The sequence below is a fragment of the Mytilus galloprovincialis genome, chromosome 7 (genome assembly GCF_965363235.1).
Source record: "Mytilus galloprovincialis chromosome 7, xbMytGall1.hap1.1, whole genome shotgun sequence".
NCBI classification, from domain to species: domain Eukaryota; kingdom Metazoa; phylum Mollusca; class Bivalvia; order Mytilida; family Mytilidae; genus Mytilus; species Mytilus galloprovincialis.
This window is the reverse complement of record NC_134844.1, coordinates 95,384,330-95,411,493: the sequence shown is the minus strand read 5'-3', so window position 1 is coordinate 95,411,493 and position 27,164 is coordinate 95,384,330. Positions and strand designations below refer to the sequence as shown.

The 27,164-nt window shown below is 32.4% G+C and overlaps 1 protein-coding gene across 1 annotated transcript in view; it reads left to right on the top strand.

The window, feature by feature from the left end:
- The window catches only part of LOC143084333 (uncharacterized), a 118,403-nt gene that overhangs the window by 70,876 nt on the left and 20,363 nt on the right, over positions 1-27,164 (top strand). Inside the window, exons 15-24 of the mRNA XM_076260744.1 lie at positions 4,199-4,339; positions 5,080-5,220; positions 7,914-8,054; positions 10,353-10,493; positions 15,000-15,140; positions 17,538-17,678; positions 20,578-20,718; positions 21,218-21,358; positions 24,031-24,165; positions 25,453-25,593. Coding sequence (XP_076116859.1) covers positions 4,199-4,339; positions 5,080-5,220; positions 7,914-8,054; positions 10,353-10,493; positions 15,000-15,140; positions 17,538-17,678; positions 20,578-20,718; positions 21,218-21,358; positions 24,031-24,165; positions 25,453-25,593 — 1,404 coding nt within the window. The remainder of the gene's footprint in view (positions 1-4,198; positions 4,340-5,079; positions 5,221-7,913; positions 8,055-10,352; positions 10,494-14,999; positions 15,141-17,537; positions 17,679-20,577; positions 20,719-21,217; positions 21,359-24,030; positions 24,166-25,452; positions 25,594-27,164) is intronic.

The window sequence follows — 27,164 nt, the reverse complement described above, 5'->3', positions numbered from 1 at the left end:
GAAATTTGTAACTGCAGTGCTTTTAACTAAAAACCAGTTGTATCTAATTTTCATAACATCTGCAGAAATACTAAAAACGTTCTATGTTTAACGAACTAATGATTTCACAGTATAAGGATCGCACAGTCAGCTCTATTTTATCTCTCATGAGCCGTGATTCTATGCACCAATGGTTTTGTCGTTAAGTTTTGAATTGCATGTTTTTGAAGTTGTAGACCAATAAATTGATAGTCTTGATCATGTAAAGCATCTACCAACTTTAAAGCTTTTCCCTAGCTATGTATCATAGGTATTTTTGGCGTGTCATGCTTTTTGTAACAACAGCTCGTATCTCAAAATCAAAAATCAGCTACATCCGCAACTGAAAGTGTGTGTGTGTGGGGGGGAAAAAAGGGGGGGGGGGGTTACCACTGTCCAGTTGTCCTTCCGTACATCCCATTATGGGCAGTGTGTTGAGTAGTTTAGTTAAGTACGTACACTGCACTTCAATAGAAACTATTCCTTTTTAAAACAATTTTATGTGACTATATGTCCATTATATATTCCGTGTGCATGGAATTGGTTGATATATCATAAAATGTGTCTAGATTGATGTATGGTCGATTAAAGTTGTGTAATATGAATTGTCTAAATAAATATGAATTCATAACTACACAAAAGTCATGGCCGGCACAAGTGTTTCTTGCCAAAAAACACAATTATCGTCCTTGAGGTCAAAGTTCAAGGTCACATGAAGGTCAAAATTTTAAGAAGGTACATCACCTCATGATGATATATCCACATGCAAAAGATGTCAAGCCTAGGTCAAAAGGCGAAGAAGTTATTGCCTACATGGTTGTGTTTTCACGAAAAAAAAACCACATTAAGTTGACCTTGAGATCACATTTGAAGGTCACACAAAAGTCATCATAAGGCAAGAACTTAACCCCATGATGATATATCCACTTGCCAAATATCTAAGGCCTAGTTCAAAAGACGAAAAAAAATGGCCATTATGTACTTTTTGAATAGATTTTGTTCTCATTAAATGAGCCGGCAGAAGTGTTTCTTGCCAAAAAACACAATTATCGTCCTTGAGGTCAAAGTTCAACGTCACATGAAGGTCAAAATTTTAAAAAGGCACACCACCTCATGATGATACATTCACATGCAAAAGATGTCAGGCTTAGGTCAAAAAGGCGAAGAAGTTATTGCCTACATGGTTGTGTTTTCACGAAAAAAAAACACAACACATTAAGTTGACTTTGAGGTCTCATTTAAAGGTCACACAAAGGTCATCATGATGCAAGAACTTAACCTCATGATGATATATCCACATGCCAAATATCTAAGGCCTAGTTCAAAAGACGAAAAAAATGGCCATTATGTACTTTTTGAATAGATTTTGCTTTCATTTAATAAACCAATTTGAGGGTAGGGCGTATTCAATAGTTATCAAAAGTACAAGGATTATTAAATACCAAAAATCAAACGGTTGATTTTTAAAATTTTTTTGCAAGAACAACTTGTATAGCACTCTAAATGCTTAGTTTAAAAAAAAAAATCTTCAAATACCAGAAGCACAGCATTGACTTTTTGGGGCTGATTCTGATACCCCCTATTAAAGTTCGGCCAAATTTAAATCCGGAATAAAAGACTTACAAGAATAGGGTATCAGTGAACTAATATCAGGAGTCGTGGTTCGTTGCATCAATGGTTTTGTCGTTCAGTTTTGAATTGTATAATTTTGAATATGTAGACCTATGAATGGAAGAAATTGATCATGTAAACTAACTGCTGATTTTTAAGCTTTGCCCGTTGTATCCTAGGTATTTGTGGCGTCTCATGCTTAAAGTGAGGTTTCAGCTCGTATCTCAAACACAAAAAATCGGTTACACCCTTTTTTTATTTTAACATCTTGTGTACTTTTACAAGCAGAATCCATGTATAAAATTGAAAAATAAAACATTTTCTGTTGTGTACTTTAGTACGTACATGTTCACTGCGCTTCAATAGAAACTATTCACTTTAAAACAATTTGATGTAACTACATGTCGATTATGTGTTTCGTGTGCATGGTATATGTTGATATGTAATAATGTGTGTCTATATTGTTGTATGAATGATAAAAGCTTGAGTAGTATGTATTTTTAACGAAATATTATTCATAACTGCATTAAAGTTATAGCCTGTATAAGTGTTTATCGTCCTTGAGGTCAAAGCTTAAGGTCACATGAAGGTCAACATTTTGAAGGGGGGATAACCACCTCTTGATGATCCATCCACATGCAAAAGATGTAAGTTCTAGGTTAAAGACGAAGAAGTTATGGCCTGGATGTGTTTCTTATGAAAAAAACCCCACCAACATTAAGTTGACATTGAGGCCAATTTTGAAGGTCAGATGAGGCTCGTCATAATGCAACACACTTTATCCTTTGATGTACATCCACATGCAAAATATCTAAGGCCTAGATACAAAGACAAAAAAGTTATAACCATTATGTACTTTCAGGATGGATTTTGCTCTCATTTTTAAGCCAATTTAGGATTAATTTTTAAACGACCGCAAAAACATTTTTTTTGGGTCGTATATTGGTATCAAGTCGTCGTCGTCGTCGTTAGCGTCGTCCAAAGACGGATGATTTCCGAACAATAGCTTTAGTATAAGTAAACAGATATCTATAAAATTCAAACACAAGATTAATGACCACAAAAAGAAGGTTGGGATTGATATATATTTGGAGTTTTGGTCCCAGCAGTTTAGAAATTAGTGTTCAAAATTAAACTTTTGTTTGATTTCATAAAATTGGGATTCTTTGATATGCCGAATCTAACAGTGTATTTAGATTCTTAATTTTTGGTCTCGTTTTCAAATTGGTTTACATTAAGGCCCTAAGGGTCCAAAATTTAACTTACTTTGAACTTAACAAAAATTAAATTCTTGGGTTTCTTTGATATTCTGAAACTAAAAATATATTTAGATTTTTGATTATGAGCCTAGTTTTGAAGTTGGTCAAATCGGGGTCCAAAATTAATCTTTGTTTGATTTCAACAAAAATTGAATATATGGGGTTCTTTGATCTGCTGAATCTAACCATGTATTTAGATTTTGGATATTGGACCATAAAAGGTATATATCCAATGTAATGTTTTACAGTTCATAGACACATTCATTCTGTGTCAGATATCTAATCTGCCTCTTAAACATAAGTCTCTCTGCGCCAGAAATCGCATAAGGCCTTCATGCTGTGTCAACTATTTAATCACAATCTAAATTCAGAGGTGTATCTATCTTGAATATTGTGTCCATACTTGCCCAAACTATTCAGGGTTCGACCTCTGCGGTCGTATCAGGCTGCGCCCTGTAAAGCATTTGTTTTAAAAAATATCAACACACATTTCATGTTTCTGAAACTTCCATATTTGGCCGATACTAGCATGTAAAAGATGCCATATTTAAGTTGCCAAATCTTTTAAAAGAGGGACGAAAGATACCAAAGGGACAGTCAAACTCATAAATCTAAAACAAACTGACAACGCCATGGCTAAAAATGAAAAAGACAAACTTGAAAACGTAAGACAACATTAAACATTGCAGAAAAACTAACTTCATAGTACAAAACTGAAAGACTTAAGACTTTTCTATACAAATTCTTTCCAGTCTTTCCCTCCTCCCATTTTTTTTATTACTGGATTAAGATGAGATGCTCCTGAAAAGTAAGCAGATTCTCTTTTATGTGTAGCACCTTTCCTGATGTTTGTGAAGAAATAATTCATTAATGCCAAATTAGAATGAATGAGAACTGGATTTAGGTTAAGACAATTGGAAAATATTCGTGGTCATCTGTGTAATAAATGTACAACAACATTAAACAAGCTCGAAAGTTAAGAACGGCTACTGATATATCAATGATTTTTGGTAGGCAGTCGTATTAACCATGGCAAATCTCATTTCCATTGAGATTGATTAACCCTGTACCTAATTGTTCATTAACTTGGAATATTTTGCATAGCCTTATTACATGTTTAAATGATAATATGGTTTACCTAGTCACATTAAAAAAATATATAAGGTCGATATATAAAAAAGAAGAAGTGGTATGATTGCCAATGAGACAACTATCCACAAAAGACCAAAATGACGCAGACATTAACAACCATAGCCTTGTTGTTAGAAGTTTGAAATGTATAACATAAAACAATTTAATATATTTTTTAGTAAGTACATACAACGAGGATTGCTCTACAACAGTTGGAGATGCCTCATGTTACAATAATATGGTTTGTGTCTCTGGTATTTGTGATTGTGAGATTCCCGCCATGCAGTATCACGATCCCTCTGATAAAAGTTGTAAAGCAAGTAAGTATTCATGGTATATATTATCAATGTTATTTCAACTGATAGGGCTGAGCTAATGTTTTAACTTATCAATTTTGAAATAAATACTAATCACTACCTGAAGGATAACTTATCCTACTTAGTTATTGCCCAGAGGACTATCAAAATCATAAGACAAACTTAAAATCTAGGACAAAAACGAAACATTGCCGAATAACTTCACTGTACAAAACACAAAAGAAAATGACAAAAGACTTAACAATACAAATCCCCCAAAAGAAATTTAGAATAAAGTACTTGGATAAGATCAGATGCTCCTGAAAGGAAAGCAGATCCTTTTCCACATTTAGCTACTGGCCTAATGGGTGTGTAGAAGTAATTCAATAATGTCAAATAAGATTAAATAAGAACTGGATTTCGGTTAAACCAGTTGGACAATATTCGTGGTCATGTTTGGAAAAATGTACAATAACATTTAACCAGCTCGAAGTGGTAGATCAATGGCTTTTGGTAGGCAGTTGTATTACCGATGGCAATCTGATTTCAATTAAGACTGTTCAGCCTTGTACCTTATTATTAAATAGCTCTGAATAATTTGCACAGCTTACATTTTAGTGTGTGTTGCTATTTGAACATTTGTATTGTACTATCTTTAATGATAATATTGTTTACTTAGTCACATTAAAAAAAGTATGAAAGGTCCGCAATTGTTATTATAAGTTTGAAATGTATTACATGTAACAATAATAGTATATTTTTAGTAAGTACATACAACGAGAATTGCTCAGCACTAGTTGGAGATTCCACATGTTACAATAATATGGTTTGTGTTTCTGATATTTGTGATTGTGAGATTCCTGCCACGCAGTATCATGATCCCTATGATAAAAGTTGTAAAGCAAGTACGTATTCATGGTATATAAATGTAATCTTAATTGGATACAACAAACTTAGGAAACGATATATGGTACATAATTGATCTTTTATATGATATTAATTTTTTTTCTTAAAGATTGTATCTTTCAGTTGCTACTGCAGAATTTTCTGTCGAAGAAATTAAACTCATTAAAAAAATCAGTATTATTGGTTTGCCAGACGGGCGTTTCGTCTGCATTAGACTCAGTAAATGAGTTTTATTTATATATTAAAGATTTGTTTCTTCAAATTTGCAATACACATTGTAATTACTCAATATGTCAAGGATATGGTAGTATTCATTTTCAAGGCAACTAACATCGACACTAACGTTACTTATTATTTACGTTACACCTTTGTATAGGTAGCATTGCCTTGTGCGCAACTAATCATTACACGAATGCAATGTATATACATACAAGCCTAATTAGTCAATACAAACCACCACCTTTAGGATAACTTATCCTACTGAGTTATTGGCCAGAGGACAATCAAAGACAAACTTGAAATCCTAGGACAAAAACGAAACATTGGGAAAAACTGACTTTTCTGTACAAAACACAACCAAAAGACTAACGACTTTACAATACAAATCCCCAAAACAACAGCAAAATAAAACACTGGGATGAGATCATATGCTCCTTAAATGTATGCAGATCCTCTTCCACGTGTAGCACCTGTCTTGATGCTGGTGTAGTTATAATCATTAATTTCAAATTATAATAAATGAGAACTATAGATTTAGGTTTAGACGGTAAAAATATACTCATGATACTTGTGGTCATCAGTGAAATAAATGTCCCATAATATTAAACCAGCTCGAAGGCACAATTTTAAAGTGTTAGAAGCAACACTTTATTATGAAAAACATGTTAGAATATGAAAATTCTGGAATATTTTATTAACTGCAAGATATTTACTCATATAAACATACGCTGCTAGAACAATGCTACATATAAATGCATAGAGATTTCATAATTAAGAAGCAGAAACAATGTATTGTTTCGTTCTATTTTTTCTGAACGGATCCTCATTGTCAATTTCTAGATGTAAATCATGTATGATTCCGACTTCAAAATTCAAAAATTTATATCGTTTATTTCAAGGTCAATTGTATATTGGCATGAAAAACTATTGCTAAGTTGATTTGTATTAATTTGTTTTTAGGCTTTATGGGGAAGCAATAGTTGAAATTCAAAGCTATATTGTATGGAAATGTATTATTATTGGCACTTCTCATTTTCATGGATATTATTTGGGCTTGCATACTCAGTCATGGTCTATCGATTCGTGAAATATTTGCTAACTTCATATGTATTAGTTATTGTTTAGGTAGGCTTATGTGGCACCACTTGTAATTCGGAAGGTAAATAATATTTGGTATGCAGTTGTATTATCATTGACTCATCTTATTTCCACGCAGATAATTTAGCCCAGTACCTTCTATCATGATCTATAAGCTTTAGCACTTGCTTATATAGCATGTATTAAGATGTGATTATGTCAGATTTTAGGGGATCACTGGTGGTAGGTGAATGATCTTCGGTATGCGATTGTATTCCATAAATGGCAAATTACATTGTTTTTTAAAGAGATTTTTTTGGCCCTGTTCCTTCAGCCGTGATTCAATAACTTTGAATATTTTGTATAACTTGCATTTTTGAAATGTTGCTATTTCAATATTTGTATTGTACTATCTTACCTGATAAGTAAGCAATAACAGTACTGTATTTGAAGAGTTGCCATCTTCGATTATGAATTTGACGGTCGCACATGTAGTTAAACTATCGATAAAAGGTACCATGCTTATAATTCAATACGACAGACGCACGTTTTGTCTACATAAGACTCATCAGTGACGCTCAAATCAAAATAGTTGTAAAGCCAAACAAGAACAAAGTTGAAGCGCATTGAGGACCCAAAATTCAATTAAAGTGGTGCCAAATACGGCTTAGGTAATCTATGCAAGGGATAAAAACATTGTAAAATGGTTTATTGCGACCGTCATATGCACAGTCGACGGTGTCAACTCTTCAAATACAGTATTGTTTATCCTACTCTAATGAAATTCTCCTAACCATCACGTTACCACGAACATGACAAAATGAAAATTAAAAAAAAAAAAAAAAATGCTATCAATTACCTCAAATGTTTACACATAAATTCCTTCCGCCAAAATAAAGTGCAAGATAAGATAGTTTGAAGACTGAAAATATCTGCATGAAATAAATTCATTAATATAAAAAAGAAGATGTGGTTAATTGCCAATGCCAAAACTCTTTACAATAGATCAGACGACACAGAAAATAACAATTGTGGGTCACTGCATGGCCTTCAACAATTAACAAAGCTCTTACTGATTATTTTTTTATGAAAGGCCTCAAAATAACAAATGTAAAATATTCAAATGAGAAAACTACCGGCCTGATTTATGTACAAAAAATGAACAAAAATCAAACATCTATCACATGAACAAACGACAGCCACTAAATTACAGGCTCCTTGTTTGGGACAGACACAGACCTACAGACTATGGCAGGATTAAACATGTGAGCAGAATCCCAACTCTATCCATAACCACGTACAGTGGAGTAACAATCTTAAAAGGACCAGACTTTTCTTCACGTTGTTGTTCAAAGATAAAATGTATAGCATATAACAATTTAGTAAAATATTTTAGAGAGAACTTACAACGAGACTTGCTCATCACTAGTTGGAGATACCTCATGTTACAATAATATGATTTGTATTTCTGATATTTGTGATTGTGAGATTCCCGCCATGCAGTATTATGATCCCGATGATAAAAGTTGTAAAGCAAGTACGTATTCATGGTATATGATTTTAATTAAAATAAATACAAGCATCGGCAACATTATATGAAATATAATATATCTTTTATTTCTTTTCTGTATTGACTGTATCTTAAGTAATATAATATATCTTTTTATTTTTTTTTTCTGTATTGAGTGTATCTTAAGAAATATAATATATCTTTTTAATTTTTTTCTGTATTGACTGTATCTCAAACTGACTACTCTGTCGAAGAAGCAAAAAATCATTGAATAGACCCGCTTTATAGGTTTTGAACATTACATTGAATTTGTAAAAAATGTTTCTTTACTCCTAACAACAATATCATTATATTTAAATTTACCGGTGTGCGTAATTTTATTTAAGAGCCATTTGTCCTATGATGAAGTTACCTTTTTGACATGTTACATTCTTTTATCCATATTGTATTTATATTGGGTCTTATATCACACTAAGTATACCACACGCAACGATGAGCGGAGAATATAATAATTTTCACACGTCCGTCCGTACGCCAGTCCGTCCGTACGCCCGTCCGTCCATTCAATCGTCAGTCAGTCCTGTTCTTATCGCATCTTCTCTGAAACCTTAAAACAGAATTTCAAGAATCTTTGTAGATAATAAAAGACATACTATGTAGATGTGCATATCGACAAGAACTGACAATTCAAATTTTCTAGGAGTTATGCCCCATTTGAACCTGGATTTCTGGTTGGCAGATTTATACTACTGCAATTGTTTGTCATCGCAACACATCTAAAACCACACAACACAAATTCATGAAATTTTATAGACAATAAGGACATACTATGTAGATGCGCCAAATCGACAGAAAAATAAGATAGAATTTTTATGCCCCACCTACGATAGTACATGGGCATTATGTTTTCTGGTCTGCACGTCCATTCGTTCGTCCATTCGTTTATTCGGGGTGTGGGGTATGTGAGCATGCTAACAAAGGTTCTTTAATTTGTTCAGTGTATATTTACTTGTTTTTGTTTATATGCTTTTCTGATCTTGTTAAGACGTAACGGTTACAAATGATATTGTATTGTGTTTTTTAAGGTTTTAATGTAAGACTTCTGTTTCAGGTTAGGGTAACGGTTGTCTCCCGTTAAAACTTTTTAACCCGCTGCATATTGAATGCACCTGTCCCAAGCCAGGAACCTGTTGTTAAGTGGTTGCCTTTTGTTGGTAATGTTCATAGGGGTTTTCATTTCTCGCTTTTTACAAAGATTAGGCTGTTGGTTTTCCTGTTTGAATAGTTTCACACTAGCCATTATTTTGCCCTTTTAGCATGCATTATTGTTCGGTTAGAGACAGTAACGTACTTTGACCCTATTTGTTTACTTTTTACACATCCTGACTTTGATGGAGTTTTCTCCTTGGCACTCAAACCTTAATTTATTTTTTTATTTTGATAGCTACACTAGACGGTCGACTCGTCACGGGTGTTCGAACCAACTATTAAAGATTCATTAGACATTCAAATACATATCATTGTAATTTCTTAATTGACGCAGCTATGTACCTCCTTAAAATCAAAAATCGTCCAATAAACTCTCCGAACAGGAGTGATCTCTTGTGTTCGTGATAGGTCAGTCGTTTCAGTGAAAGTTACTTTCCTATAAAATTCAGAAATTCGGTACTACATGTATGTTAACATTTTGAACCAAGGTTTTGAGAGTGGAAATTGATGTAATTTTTTCATTCTTTTTGTAGCGTCGTCGGTTTTTTTTAACTGGTGAATTTGAGTTTCCCTTTTGTATTCTTCTGTTTACAAATATAAGAATTTCAAATTACTAATGATTATTTTTTTATCCCAGACAGAGATTACCGTAGTAATATTTGGCACAACTTTTGGGAATTTTGGGTCCTCAATGCTCTTTATATGTGTACTTGTTTGGCTTTGTAACTTTCTTGATCGGCTGACGATGATATCAGGATAATACGTTCTCGACGCATCTGTTCTAGCTGCTTCTGAAGTTTTGGAAGCTCAAGTGACTCACTTTGTTTACATGTATCAGGTTGTGATTATGACACTTTTTGGGGATCCACTAGTTCTAGGTCAATGATTTTTGTTAGGCAGTTGTACTAACACTGGCATATCTAATTTCCATGGCGTTTGTTTGCCCTCTTTATTATGGTTCAAAAAACTTACTATTAACAGTTATCAAAGGTACCAGGATTATAATTTAGTACGCCAGACGCGCGTTTCTGTACTCATTATAAAATAATCTATATAGGTCCACATCATTGTTTAAAGTTAAAATGTGTAACATATAACAATTTAGTATATTTTTAGAGGGTACATTCAAAGAAAATTGCACAACACTAGTTGGAGATTCCACATGTTACAATAATATGGTTTGTGTTTCTGATATTTGTGATTGTGAGATTCCCGCCATGCAGTATCACTATCCATATGATAAAAGTTGTAAAGCAAGTACGTATTCATGGTATATAAATGTAATCTCAATTGGATACACAAAACTTAGGCAACGATATATGGTAAATAATTCATCTTTTATATCATATAAATTCTTTTCTTGTAAAGCAAGTACGTATTCATAGTATAAGTTGTAATATAAATTTGATAAAGAAAACTAAGGCAACAATATATTGTATATAATTTATCTTTTAACCATAATAATGTATTTCTGTATCGACTGTATCTTTAAATGGCTTCTTTAAAAACATCTGTCGAAGAAAGAAGACTCATTTAATAAATCAGGAGTATTGGTACGCCAGACAGACGTTTCGTTTACATAGGACTCATTATTTGAGTTTGAATCAAATATTATAGACTCGTTGCTTCAAAATTGCAAACCACCTTGTCTTGTACGCAACTAATCTTAACATGAATGCATTTTGTGATTGTGAGATTCTCTCCACGCAGTATCACTATCCCTATGATCAAAGTTGTAAAACAAGTACGTATTCATGGTATATAATTGTAATCTAAAAAAATATATAGCGTAATTAATATTATATGATGTCTTATTTTATCATTTTCATGTATTTCTGTATCGACTGTATCTTTAAATGTCTACTCCAGACTATCTTTCAAAGAACGAAAATCTCATTGAAAATACCAGATTTATAGGTATTGAACATAAAATTGAGAATGGAAATGGGGAATGTGTCAAGAGACAACAACCCGACCATAGAGCAGACAACAGCAGAAGGTCACCAACAGGTCTTCAATACAGCGAGAAATTCCCGCATCCGGAGGTGTCCTTCAGCTGGCCCCTAAACAAATATATATACTAGTTCAGTGATTATGAACGCCATACTAAACTCCAAATTGTATACAAGAAACTGAAATTAAAAATAATACAAGACTTACAAAGGCCAGAGGCTCCTGACTTGGGACAGGCGTAAAAATGCGGCGGGGTTAAACTTGTTTATGAGATCTCAACCCTCCCCTATCCCTCTAGCCAATGCAGAAAAGTAAACGCATAACAATACGCACATTAAAATTCAATTCAAGAGAAGTCCGAGTCTGATGTCACACGATGTAACCAAAGAAAATAAACAAAATGACGATAATGCTTGAAAAGCATCAGAGTACTAGCAGTTAACTGACATGCCAGCTCCAGACTTCAATTAAACAGATTGAAAGAATATGTCTTCATCATATGAATGTCAGGCACAATCCTTCCCGTGAGGGGTTCAGTATCATACCATCATAACATATATGAGAAGAACATAACCCGTGTCATGCCAACAACTGGTTTTTAAATAAATGTGTCTAGTTCTGATGCAAAGACCCTATAAGTGAATCAATATTAACGACAAAATATGCAATCTTTAATGACCTAACAACAGTATCGTAACTATGTCCCTTTTTAATAAGTCTATTTAAAGGTTTTGTTAGCTTCTGAGGTGAATACTGACATTTTTGTGCTTTATATATAAAGAATATTTCCATATATTCATTTGATGTGAAATACCTGAACATATAAGAAGTCTGCATGTTGGGCTATCTTTACGAATGATGCCCTTATACCGATGATAAAATTTAGTAAATGTTTTGACTAGCTTGTGATATCGAAAACCCTGGTGTAATTATTTTTCAGTAATACATAAATTTCTCTCGTAATAATCTAAAACATTGTTACATATACGAGCGAATCGTACAAGTTGCGATACATAAACACCGTAAGATGGTTACAAGGGAACGTCACCATCTAAAAATGAATAATTAACGATAGGAAATGAGAAATCATCTCTTTTATCATAAATTTTTGTATAAAGCTTTCCGTTAATGATATAGATATCAAGATCGAGGAAAGGGCGGCAGTGGTCATTGTTATTATTAGCCTTATTTAAAGTAAGTTCAACAGGATAAATTTCTTTAGTATACATACTGAAGTCGTCATTATTGAGAGCCAAAATATCATCCAAATATCTTATTTTGTAAAAAATGTTTCTGTACTCCTAACAACAAAATTATTATATTTAAATTTACCTGTGTACGTAACTTTATTTAAAGCCATTTGCCTATGTTTATTTTTGTTTTTGACAGGTAACATTCTTTTATTGATATTTTATTTGTATAGTGTCATAAATCAAACTTATTAATTTAGTGTATATTTACTTGTTTTTGATTAGATGTTTTTTTTTATCTTATTAAGCATTTCAATTGATATTTTATTGTGATTCTTTTTATGTTGTGATGTTAGACTTCTGTTTCTGGTTAGGGTAAAGATTGTTCGCTATTTAAACACTTAAACCCGCTACATTTGTTTGCACCAGTCCTAAGTCAGGAACCTGTTCAGTGGTTGTCGTTTGTGGGTGTTGTTCTAAAGTGTTCTTTCGGTTTCTCGTTTTTTTTAAATTATTAGGCTGTTGTTTTTCCTGTTTGAATTGTATTACACTAGTCGTTTTGGGGCCCTTTTTAGCTTGTATAACTGTTCAGTAAGAGTCAATCGTCCATGTCGTCAACAATGTATTAGTTTTTTTAATCAGGTCACTTTATGGGGAATCGCTATTTAAATATATGTATTGTATATAACATGATACACTGGTAATATAATTTGCCCAACACACAATTTTGTCTACAAGACTTATTAGTGACGCTCAAATAAAATAAAATGTAAACAAGCCAAATAAAGTTCGAAGTTGAAGAGTATTGAGGACCAAATATTCCTAAATACAGCTTAGATAATCTATTCTTCAGATAGAAATGCCTTAGGCCACAATTAAAAATATTTCAGTTTGCCCAAACCCGACCCATGATGACTTGGTGTGGGTAGGTAGGTAGGCAAATTCTTTTTTTTTTTTTATCCGAATTTGCATGAAAATATTAAAAGATCTTAAAACAGTATATCTGGCCACAATTAAAAATATTTCAGTTTGCCCAAACCCGACCCATGATGACTTGGTGTGGGTAGGTAGGTAGGCAAATTCTTTTTTTTTTTTTTTATCCGAATTTGCATGAAAATATTAAAAGATCTTAAAACAGTATATCTTTTTTTTCTCTGTCAAACCTTTGTAGAGACAACCTAGACAACCAAAAGCCATGAATTTAAAACCTCTATAAATAAATTAGTCTACTATATGATTTGTATCCTGAGATGTTTATAACCCTGACAATTGCTAACTGTGTGAAAGGGCTGTTGAATTTGTGAAGTGATTTTCAACAGTTCCATCAACAACACGATGTTTGTGTAAAAAAAATATCAGCTGATTATGTAATGATTAAATTTGTTTGCAGTTTTTAAATCCTATTTCTATTAAAATAGATTAAATGTCCTAAAATATTTATATGAATTATTATCTACCATCCTTAGTTTGTGTCTTTTTTATGTTTTGAAAACAAATTTATATTTTACATTATCACACAGGTAAACTAATTTGGCTATAAATAGATCAAAGCATGTACGTTCTGTAGAATCTCCAAACTAAAAACGTATTTGTTACAATTTTATTTCTTTAAATAATCAAGTTTAAATTTTTGGAAATAATCATTATTGATAAAATATAATTGCATAAAGTTAACGTTTTCTGAAGACTTTATTTCTAGGTCATGGTTCTAGAGGCTTCCTCATAAAAATCCAATATGGCGTCCATAACATGTTTTTACTTTTGCACATGTGAAAAAAAAAAAATCAGACAAAAAGATTTCTCTTGTCAAAAGGGATTAATATTTATATTGCAATAAATTATTCAGAAGGAGTTACATTCAGTTAAGATTATATTTCTGATTCTGTGAGCAATTATAGTTTTATCAAATTCTCCCAAACAGCAACGTACTGACTGTCTAATGAGACTTGTAAATTTGAACTATTTGAATAAAAGGGCATCTAATTTACATGATAAAGGAAGATTATAATTAAAGACAACAATTTATCAAGAAATAATTCCTTTTTATTCAGTAAAAACAAAATCTTGCAAGATTTTAAATTCACAACTTCCGGATCCATTTCCTGTCAGAATAACATTGAAAATATTCGATTGCACATGGTTTTGAACAAATCTACCTGAATATTCTTATCAGATATTCGATAACACGATGAAATTAACATTGAGCATATAGGTAAGGGTTCGGTAGTACAAACAACTACAGCGTAAAAAAACTGTGCCACTTCACATGTTTTACTTCTTTACGTTCGGTAAATCAGAAGATAAAAACAGAGAACATCGAATATCGATTAACTGCGTCTCTTATACGCTTTCTTTTAATCTTATTCACAGTTACTTTCAAACGCAAAGATGACAAACATTAAGTTTTGTACGATGACGGAGCGGACCCAAAATAAATCCGAAAAAAAAAAATTCTTCCAAAAAACGTCAAAAAAAGAATTTGAGTCGGCGGGTTTATTTTGGGTCGGTCGCGTTTGGGCAAACATACAATCTTTTTATTTTGGCCTAATAGTATGAAAAAAATAAAAGTTTTGTAATTGGTTATTTAAAATTATAATTAAACAACTTGGTATAATTTTAGTAAGTACATACAACGAGGCTTGCTCTACACTAGTTGGAGATTCCACATGTTACAATAATATGGTTTGTGTTTCTGATATTTGTGATTGTGAGATTCCCGCCATGCAGTATCACGATCCCTCTGATAAAAGTTGTAAAGCAAGTACGTATTCATGGTATATAATTTTAATCTAAATTAAACTAAAAATACATAAGACAACAATGTATTGTGTATATTATAAAAAAAGAAGTGGTGGTATGATTGCCAAAGAGATAACTCTCCACTAAATACAAATGACACAGAAATTAACAACTATAGGTCACCGTACCGCTTTCAACAATGAAAAAAGTTCCTACCACATATTCAGATATAAAAATCACCGAAATCAACTTTTAATTGTGTTAATTTATTTCTGTATAGACTATCTCTAAATGACTTCTCCAGAAACATCTGTCGAAAAAAGAAAATTCATTTAATAAGAAAATAGTATTGGTTCGCTAGATGGGCGTTTCGTCTACAGAAGAAACAAAATTGAGTTTGAATCACATATAAAAGATTCGTTACATCAAATTTGCAATTCACATTGTAATTACTTATGTCAATATGACGCTATTCATTGTATACATAGCGTTGTTTTATGCCCAACTTATCATTAGATGAATGGAGTTGGTATGAACACAAGTCTTATCAATATAGAGCTTAATACTAACCACACCCCTGAGGATAAAAGAGGGACGAAAGATACCAAAGGGACAGTCAAACTCATAAATCTAAAACAAACTGACAACGCCATGACTAAAAATGAAAAAGACAAACAGACAAACAATAGCACACATGACACAACATGGAAAACTAAAGAATAAACAACACGAACCCAAACAAAAACTAGGGGTGATCTCAGGTGCTCCGGAAGGGTAAGCAGATCCTGCTCCACACGTGGCACCCGTCGTATTGCTTATGTGATAAAAAACCCGGTAAATAGTCTTTAATTCGGTAGGTCACATTCATAAAAGGGAAGGGGATTGTAGTTACGACGTAAGGAACATATCCGATATCATTTGTTAACGGTTATTCCATAACGGTCAACCAACTCGTGATGGCGTCCGTAAAATTTACGAAGGGATGATTTCAACTTCACCATTTGGAACTCTTGGTTTAATAGCTTCCTTGTGAGCAGCAACCCTCTATCAAGAAAATCATGATAGGAAATGCAAGCACGGGAATATCATATTAATTGGGAGATATATACCCCGTATGCAGGTGCTGCTGGAATGTTGCTAGTTAGAAATGGAAAGTTCACAATTGGAAAGCTGAATTCATCTCTTTTGTCATAAAGTTTTGTTTTCAACCGACTCTCATTGTCAATTTCTAGATGTTAGTCAAGATATGAAGCCGACTTAACTGTATCTGTAGTATCCTTTATCTCTAGTTCGATGGGATAGATGCGTTCCACATAGTCACCAAATTTTGAATTATTTAGTGAAAGAACATCATCTATATAGCGGAAAGTAGAGTTAAAGGATATTGCTAACTTCTTATCTTTCTTCCTAAGAAGTTCCTGCATGAAGTCAGCCTCATAATAATAAAGAAATAAGTCGGCAAGTAGAGGGGCACAGTTTGTTCCCACTGGAATGCTGACAGTCTGTTGAAAAACACGTCCTACGAACGTAACAAATATGTTGTCAATCAAGAAATCAAGCATCTTGATAATATCAGTTTCAGAGAATTTTTTGTTTGAATCAGAGTGATCCTTTACAAAGTAGGATTTATTCCTCCCTAAGACAAGATACTTGTATCTACGTTGGCCATTCTTTTTTATGAAGCAAAGCAATACCAACTCTTTCAATTTGTCTTTTAGTTTGGAATGTGGAATACTTTTGTAAAGAGTAGAAAAGACAAATGTTTTAATACTGTTACAAGATGAAAGAGAGTTAGATAACCTACTCAGTTATTGGACATAGAACTGTCAAATTCATAAAACAAACTTGAAATCCCAGAACAAAACTAAACATTGCAGAAAAACACTTTATTGTACAAAACTCAACTAAAAGACACAAGACTTTACAATACAAATCCTCCTTCCTCTCTCCGTCACTCAAAAAATTAAAAATTAAACATTGGGATGAAATCAGATGCTCCTAAAAGTTAAGCAGATCCTTTTTCACGTGAAGGACCTGTACGTATGCTAGTATAGTAATAAATCATTAATGCCAAATTAGAAAATATGAAAACCGGATTTAGGTTAAGACAGTTCGAAAATATTGGTTGTCATCTATGAATTAAATGTGCAATAGCAATAAACCAGCTCGAAGGTGGCGAACCACTATTTATACGTCAATGATTTTTGGAAAGCAGTCGTATTAACAATGGCAAATCTTATTTCCATTGAAATTGTTTGGTTCTGTTCTGATTGTTCATTTGCTTTGAAGGTTTTGCAACTCACATGGTAAAATGATAATATGATTTACTTAGTCACATTAGAAAAATTATATAAGGTCCATAGCCTTGTTGTTAGAAGTTTAAAATGTATGACATATCACAATTTCGTATATTTTGTAGTAAGTACATACAACGAGAATTGCTCTACACCAGTTGGAGATGCATCATGTTACAATAATATGGTTTGTATTTCTGGTATTTGTGATTGTGAGATTCCCGCCACGCAGTATCACTATCCATATGATAAAAGTTGTAAAGCATGTAGGTATTCATGGTATATTATTGTAATCTTAATTGGATAAAACAAACTTAGGCAACAATATATGATATATAATTGATGTTTTTCATCATTAATTTATTTCTTTAAAGACTGTATCTCTAAATTGCTTCTCCAGAATATCATCTGTTGAAGAAAGAAAACTCATTAAATAATCCAGGATTATTGGTTCGCCAAACGGGCGTTTCGTCTGCATAAGACTCATTAAAATTGGCAATACACATGGTAATTACTTATATCAAGGATATGGCGGTATTAATTTACAAGGCAACAAACGTCGACACTAACGTTACCTATTGATTACCTTACGCCTGTGTATAGGTAGCGCAACTCATGATTACACGAATGCAGTGTATATGAACACAAGTCTTATAAAATTTGAGATAAATACAAACAACTACCTTCAAGATAACTTATCCGACTCAGTTATTGGCCAGAGGACTATCAAAATCAATAGACAAAGTTGTCATTCTTTCCCACATATAGCACCTGTTCTGATGCTTTTGTATTAACAATTCAATAATTTCAAATTAGAATAAATCAGAACCGGATTCAGGTTGGAACATATTCGTGTTCATCTATAAAAGTGGTAGGTCAATGATTTTATTGCAGCCAGTTGAATTAACCATATCAAGTTTCATTTCCATTGAGATTGTTCGGCCCTGTAGCTTATTAATAACTTTCAATAACTTTGAATATTTTGCATAGCTTACCATTATGTTATTGGTCTATTATAATTTTGAAAATACTTTGATTGACAAAATTATTTTACTTGGGTAGTGGTATTAACCATATGTGGACTCTTAAAAATTCTACAGAACTTCTGGATAATTTCAAATCTCAGTCTTTTTTTCTGAAATTAGTTCTGACAAAAACTTTAGATTTTTCAACCCTGTATATATACCACTATTCCCCATATGAAATTATAATTTTGAAAATACTTAGAACGACAGATTATTTTTTATATTTCTTCCTTTGTGACGTTAACATTTTTTGACGTCAAACACGCGACTACGCTAAGAGGTGGATGCAGTCACAGGACTTCAAATATTTCAATCCTTTATGAGTTGACTTATAATACATATATAAATAAGCAATGAATGTGGTTTTTAAATTTTATTTATGCTTTTTGTGCTTTTTTGTTAAAGATTTGTTTGTTTTGAGATTGTGACACAGTGATGACCACTGTACCCATATTTTGACAATGTTACCTAGTATGTCTGTATTGCTAACGCATCGTTGTAAATATTATTAATATAATATTATTAATATAATATTAATATTAAGGAATTTAATATAATATTATTAATATAATATTAATATTAAGGAATTTTATGCGACTGTCATACAGTTAGAGGTTTAGCGCTATAACACCAGGTTCAATCCGCCAATTTCTACATCTGAAAATGCCTGTACCAAGTCAGGAATATGACAGTTGTTACCCATTCGTTTGATGTGTTTTATCATTTGATTTTGTCGTTTGATTAGGGACTTTCCGTTTTTGTCGAGCCTGCAATTATTGTTGCTCGACATAGGGATAGTGATCCGTCGACGGCGGCGGCGTTCGCTTGGTTCTTAAAAGCTTTACATTTTAGAAGGTAGAAGATCTGGTAGCTTCAAACGTTTTATATAGATGCCTCATGTTACGAAGTTTTCGTCAGTCTCATGTCCAATGTCATTGACCTCATTTTCATGGTTCAGTGACTACTTGAAAAAAAGATTTTTTTTAATGTTAAATTCTCTCTTATTATAAGTAATTGGATAACTATATTTCGTATGTGCGTACCCTGCAAGGTCCTCATGCCCGTCAGACATTTTTCACTTGACCTCGACTTCATTTCATGGATCAGTGAACAAGGTTAAGTTTTGGTGGTCCATATCTCTCATACTATAAACAATAGGTCTAGTATATTTGGTGTATTGAAGGACTGCAAGATGAACATGTTCAACTGGCAGGTGTCATCTGACCTTATTCTCATTTTCATGGTTCAGTAGTTATAGTTAAGTTTTCGAGTTTTAGTCTTTTTATTTGATACTATGTACACAATAGGTCATCAATATTTTGTGTATGGAAACATTTTATGATCTATATGTCAGTCGTGCAGGTTTTATTCGACGTTGACCTCATTTTAAGGTTCATTGCTCAGTGTTAATTTTTTGTTTTTTGTCAGTTTTCCTTATACTGTATGCAATAGGTCTACTATATTTTGTGTATGGAATGATTGTAAGGTGAACATGCCTAGCTGATAGGTGTCATCTGACCTTGACCTCATTTTCATGGTTCAGTGGTCAAAGTTATGTTTTTGAGTTTTTGTCTTTTTTTCTAATACTATATGCAATAGGTTTACTATATTTGGTGTATGGAAATCTTTTATAATCTATATGTCAGTCGAGCAGGTTTAATTTGACCTTGACCTCATTTTCACAGTTCATTTATCAGTGTTAAGTTTTTGTGTTTTGGTCTGTTTTTCTTTAACTATAAGCAATAGGTGCATATGTGTTGTTAGCTGCACATATCTGTCTGGTATGGTTCATCTGACCTTGACGTCATTTTCAGGGCTCATTGGTCAATGTATTTTTTTTTTCTTGGTTAATTTGAAGTTTATGTGACAGTTTAAATCAAACTTTATATTTAGGACTATCAACATAATGTCAATCATTAGTAAAGAAGGCGAGACATTTCAGTGTGTGCATGGTTAATTTTCATCGGAGTTCAGATTTTTTGTGATTTTGCTTTTTGCTATTTGAACATTTGTATTGTACTATCTCAAATGATAATATTGTTTACTTAGTCACATTAAAAAAAAGTATAAAAGTTCCACATCCGTGTTATTAGAAGTTTGAAATATATGACATATATTAACAATCTAGTATATTTTTTAGTGAGTACTTACAATGAGAATTGCACAACACTTATTGGAGATTCCACATGTTACAATAATATGGTTTGTGTTTCTGATATTTGTGATTGTGAGATTCCAGCCATGCAGTATCACGATCCCTATGCTAAAAGTTGTGAAGCGAGTATGTATTCATAATTAATGGTATAAAGTTGTAATCTTAATTGGATACAACAAACTAAGGCAACTATATATGGTATATATTTGATCTGTTTATCATACTTGGGCAACAATATATGGTATATATTTGATTTTTTTCATCATTATTAGGCAACAATATATGGTATATATTTGATCATTTTCATCGTACTAATTTAATAATTTCGACATGACAAATGTTAAAAATTAATACTTCAAAACTACCGGCCTAGTTTATGTACCAAAAAAAAATGAACGAAAATTAAATTTGTAACACATCCAAAAAACGACAACCGCTAAATTACAAGCGCCTGACTTGGGACAGACACAAACATACAGACTGTGGCAAGGTTAAATATGTGAGCAGGATCCAAACCTCCCCCCTAACTACAGACAGTGGAGTAACAGTCTTAACAGGACCACAGCTTTGTTCATGTTGTTGTTGAAATGTATAACATATATTAACAATTACTTATATTTTTTAGTAAGAACATACAAAGAGAATTGCTCTACATTAGTCGGAGATTCCACATGTTACAATAATATGGTTTGTCTTTCTGGAACTTGTGATTGTGAGATTCCCGCCTTGCAGTATTACGTTTTTTATGATAAAAGCTGTAAAACAAGTACGTATTCATGGTATACAATTTTAATCTAAGTTAGATAAAATAAAATAAACGACACTATATGATATATAATTTATGTTTTTGACTTAAATCTGTATACACTGTATCTCAAAATGGCTTCTGCAGCAATATCTAGATCTGTTGAAGTAAGAAAACTCATTGAATAAACCAGGCTTATTAGTTCCCCAGACTGGCGTCTATATAAAACTCATTAATTAGATTTAAATCAAATATTTATTATTCGTTAATTTAAATTTGCAATACACATTTTAATAACTGATGTCAAGGATTTGCCACTTTTCATCTACTGTTTACTTGACATCACATACGTCACCTAGTTTTTACGAAATGCCTCTGTATACGTAAAGTTGTCTTGTGCGCTACAGATAATTGCATGAATACAATTTATCCTACTTAGTAATTGGACAGAGGACTTTCAAATTCATAAAATAAACTGGAAAATCCCAGGGCACAAACTGAACATTGCAAAAAGGCTAACCTCACTGTACAAAAAAACCAACTTAAAGAATATAAATTTACCAGTAAAAAAAAACTCCCCCCAAAAAACCCACTTGGATAATATCAAATGCTTCTGGAAGGTTAGCAGATCCTCTTTCACATGTAGCATCTTCCGATGCTTGTTTTAGTGATATTTCAAATGCCAAATTGAAATAAATGGGAACGGGTTTTAGCCTAATACACAATAGGAGCATAATTGGTGCCCGTTGGAATGCCGATAGTTTGTTAAAAACCAGTCCTCAAAACGTAACAAATATATTGTAAATTAAGAAATTTAGAATCTTTTGGAAACTATTCAACGTCTTTCATTTATATTATAAAAGCAATTTTAAAATCGGTATATTTTTTAAGGCATTTATATCTATTAACGTTATTGCAGCCAAATACACTTTTAACACGATAACATCTTTAAGTTTAAGTACGTTTGTAAATTTACAATAAACGCTCCTATTCAGTTTGTTCTTTTAGGTAAGTTCGTTCGTCAATACTCTGCTTATTTCTATCAGTTTGAAACTTATACGCAATGATGATTACAACTTTGAATTCGGTTGTCGTCCACTTTCGCTGTTTCCGAATGATGTCCCTTTGTAAATAGAAAATATGCTGAATTTGCCGTTTTAACGCTCTAACTTTATTTTGCCGCTAAACAAATACTATGGAACTTGTATACAATTCGTTTTACCATCAAACACAATTCAAGTTCTTATTTGGTTCGCGTCTATCTTACCGTTCATGAGTAACATCACTTCATAAATAGGAAAAAAAGGTGGATATGCAGTTTCCGCACTAAAATTTTACTTTGCTGTAAGTGAAATCACTTCCCCGTTCTTTTGTTATGTCTTTTTTTAATAAAAAAAAATATATAATTTTCCGTTTATAAACTCTAACTTTACTTTGTTCAAACTGTATTTTATAAAACTGTTTCACCCTGCCTAATATCATCAAACACAGATCAAGCAAGGTTCGAGATCTTCCTCAATACCGTTCGTTATTGAATAATGAGAGCACTCAACCTCTGAACAATCTCTGATAAAAATACAGAAACAAATGTCATTTAACTTTGAAAAAGACCCAGCAATATGAATGTACATTGCCTATGTAAAAGCAGGGAATCTGTGTGCATATTGTAAGGAGGAAATATATTATCACAAAGTTAAGATAGAAGGGGGTGAAGTATTAGTACTTATTACATACATTTATTAGTACTTATTACATACATCTATTAGTACTTATTACATACATCTATTAGTACTTATTACATACATTTATTAGTACTTATTACATACATCTATTAGTACGTATTACATACATTTATTAGTACTTATTACATACATCTATTAGTACTTATTACATACATCTATTAGTACTTATTACATACATCTATTAGTACGTATTACATACATCTATTAGTACTTATTACATACATTTATTAGTACTTATTACATACATCCATTAATTCTTTTCACATACATCTATTAGTACTTATCTATTAGTACTTATTACATACATCTATTAGTACTTATCTATTAGTACTTATTACATACATCTATTAGTACGTATTACATACATCTATTAGTACGTATTACATACATCTATTAGTACGTATTACATACATCTATTAGTACGTATTACATTATATATAATTTACATACATCTATTAGTACTTATCTATTAGTACTTATTACATACATCTATTAGTATTTATTACAAACATGTACATCTATGTCCACATTCTTCTTTAATTTTGTCAACATTGGAATCATTATCAATAAGCCTACATTCTTTCTGAAGTTTGAGTAATGTTTATAATACATTCAAAACCATTGTGAGAAAGACTGTGTATTTACCGAAAATTATTTTATTGATTATTCCTCTTCTTCACATTTTTTTATATCAAGTTATAATATGTAGTATATCGTAAAACTGAGAATTTAAATTGGGAATGGGTCATAGAGACAACAGTCGAAGGCCACCAATGGGTCTTTAATGCAGCGGGAAACTCCCAACTCGGGAGCGTGCTTAAGCTGGCCCCTTAACAAACATGTTTACTAGTTTAGTGATAATGGACGACATACTTAACTCCGAAATATACAAAAGGAAACTAAAATAAAAATCATACAAGACTAAAAAAAGTAACATGTATTCATTTATAGGAGCAAAATTTAAAGAACCGTGTCAAACATCAGAAGATGGTTCCAATTGTTACGGCAATATGATTTGTGTGAGTGGTGTTTGTGGTTGTAACACCACCCAGTATTATAACCCAAATGTACATAGCTGTAATGAAAGTAAGTACCTGAAAGTCAGTTTCGTACAGATTCGTGCATAGATTTAAAAGAATTAAGGGTTTGATGATAAAAGCATGAAACTTTGTACGGTTATGTATAGTTGTTCACATCTTTGGTTTTGGGTGTTGAGTTGAATGTGATCTGTTACCACATCTATTATCTTTAAGGTGGTACCTAACACTACAGGTACTCTGTAAAATTAGTTAAACGTTTTAATCACGTTGTGTTTTTAAGGGAATATTAAGCTTCTCAATGATCAAAATTAGTGTTTGTCAAACTGCTATATAACCAGTGTAATTTTTCTGATAAAATGGTTGGTTCAAATTTTTAGAATTTTTTATATTTTTGTCAAAGGGTCATACTTTGTAAGTAAATACTTTGTCATAATTTTATGAAAATTAAACGAGCCAAATTAATTTAAGTGAAGGTGGTGGGCACCACCTTAAATTAAAAGTAGATTACAAAACATAAATATTTAAAAAAAAAGTTACTTATATAATACAACTGTTTATTGTAATTATAACCCTTCTTTGAAAATATGGGGTATAATGTTTTACATCAGTCTGTCTAACAATCCATACGTCCATCTGTCAGTCCATCCGTCATCAGCCAGATTTTTCGTCGCATCTTTCTCAGAACCTACATCATAAGGAGTCTTGAAATTTGGTTACAAGGTGTATATAAGTTAGCTTTTCCGTGTGATGAATTTTCAGATTGATCACTAAACAACTTCCGGTTTACTTTCTTGTTTACCGAACACTTTTACCATTTTACACATGATGGCTAAGTTAAAAATTGTCGTCACAGTTTTCTTAGGAACTACAACAATTTCTGAAATTTGGTTTCAGGATTTATATATCTTAACTGTGTGATGCGTTCTCAGATTTATCACTCAAGACCTTCCTGTTTACCGAACACTTGTATAATTTTACACATGATAGCCAAGTTGAAAATTTTTGTCATTTTTTCTCAGGAACTGCAATACAAAGATTTCTAAAAGTTGGTTTCAGGGTTTATATTAGTCAGCTTAACCGTGTGATGCGTTTTCAAATTCATCACTTTACAACATCATCGACAGGCAGGAGTATCACAAGTGAGCAGTAGTTTTCAGTTTAACTTATTTCGTCATTATCATGCTCCCTATTACGTATTGGCGGAAAGGTAAATATGTATTCTGGAAACAATGAATAATTATATTTTTTAATCCTATCAAACTTATTGTAACAGTGCAAAACATTAAGAAATATAAAGGTTTTAACATAGCTGATATAAAGGTTTTGATTACAGCTGGAAGATACCTTGACCCTTGTTCGACAGCGGTTAGAAATATAAGTTGTTATCCTCCTTTGCTTTGTTCGTCCAGTGTATGCCATTGTGAACTGCCAGCAATGATGCATTATGACGCCGATGATAATACTTGTAACGACGGTACGTATTCAGTGCATACACTTACTCCTGTATAGACTCATACCCAGTTCACATTATGACGCCGATGATAATACTTGTAACGACGGTACGTATTCAGTGCATACACTTACTCCTGTATAGACTCATACCCAGTTCACATTATGACGCCGATGATAATACTTGTAACGACGGTACGTATTGAGTACCTACACTTACTCCTGTATAGACTCATACCCAGGTCACATTATGACACCGATGATAATACTTGTAACGACGGTACGTATTAAGTACCTACACTTACTCCTGTATAGACTCATACCCAGTTCGCATTATGACGCCGATGATAATATTTGTAACGACGGTACGTATTCAGTACCTACACTTACTCCTGTATAGACTCATACCCAGTTTACATTATGCACTTCTACCAAAATTAGTTAATATATACAAAGTGCTTGTATTGTGAGGTCGAATTCGGATAAAACTTACCTCTCATTTAGCAATACGTTGAACCACAAACGTCAAAATCATTCAATCGCGTAGTGGAATTAACTATTTTTGAATTCTTATAAATTCTATATATAACTTTTGGACTAGTTAAAATCTCGGTCTATTTCTGAAATTTATTCTTACATACTTTTGATTTTTTTAACCCTGTATGCTAACATTCCTATGTAAATTTTAAAATTGTTTGTATGCACATTGAACGACAAATTTATGTGACGTATAGAATTTTCTGACGTCAGACACTTAAATCAATGAATGTGTTTGTAGATAGTAGATGTTTTTGTGTTTTGTTAGATTGTTCCTTTTAAAATGGTTATATGATGATGACTGATGTACCCATATTTTGACTATTATATTTATTGTGTTTGTTTATTTAACTCATCAATGTAAATATGTCGGAAATTGGTGAGACTGTCATTAAAGTGAGAGGGTTAGCGCTATAGAACCAGGTTTAATCCACCATTTTCTACATTTGAAAATGTCTGTACCAAGTCAGGAATATGAAAGTTCTTGTCCATTCGTTTTTGATGCGTTTTGTTGTTTGATTTTGCCATGTGATTATGGACTTTCCGAATTGATTTTCCTCTGAGTTCAGTATTTTTTGTGATTTTACTTTTTTTTCACACTTTCTCGTCTTTTTGAAAATCTGTTGTGTTAACTTCTATTTTCCATAACCTATAAAATGATATACATGAAATGACTTTATTGTAAATCAATTACGATAGTGAACTCTAAATGTTAAGAGGTGTCATTCAGAGCCTGTAATTCAGTGGTTGTCGTTTGTTTATGTGTTACATTTTTTTTCCGTTCATTTTGTGTACATAAATAAGGCCGTTTGTTTTCTCGTTTGAATTGTTTAACATTGTCATTTTGGGGCATTTTATAGCTGACTATGAGGTATGGGCTTTGCTTATAGGTTGAAGGCCGTACGATGACCTATAGTTGTTAATTTTTGTGTCATTTTGGTCACTTGTGGAGAGTTGTCTCATTTGCAATCATACCACATCTTCTTTTTTTTATAAAACAAGGTGTACAATCTCCTTAGGATATTACTTTAGGAAAAGAGCAAAGGTAAAAAATAAGGA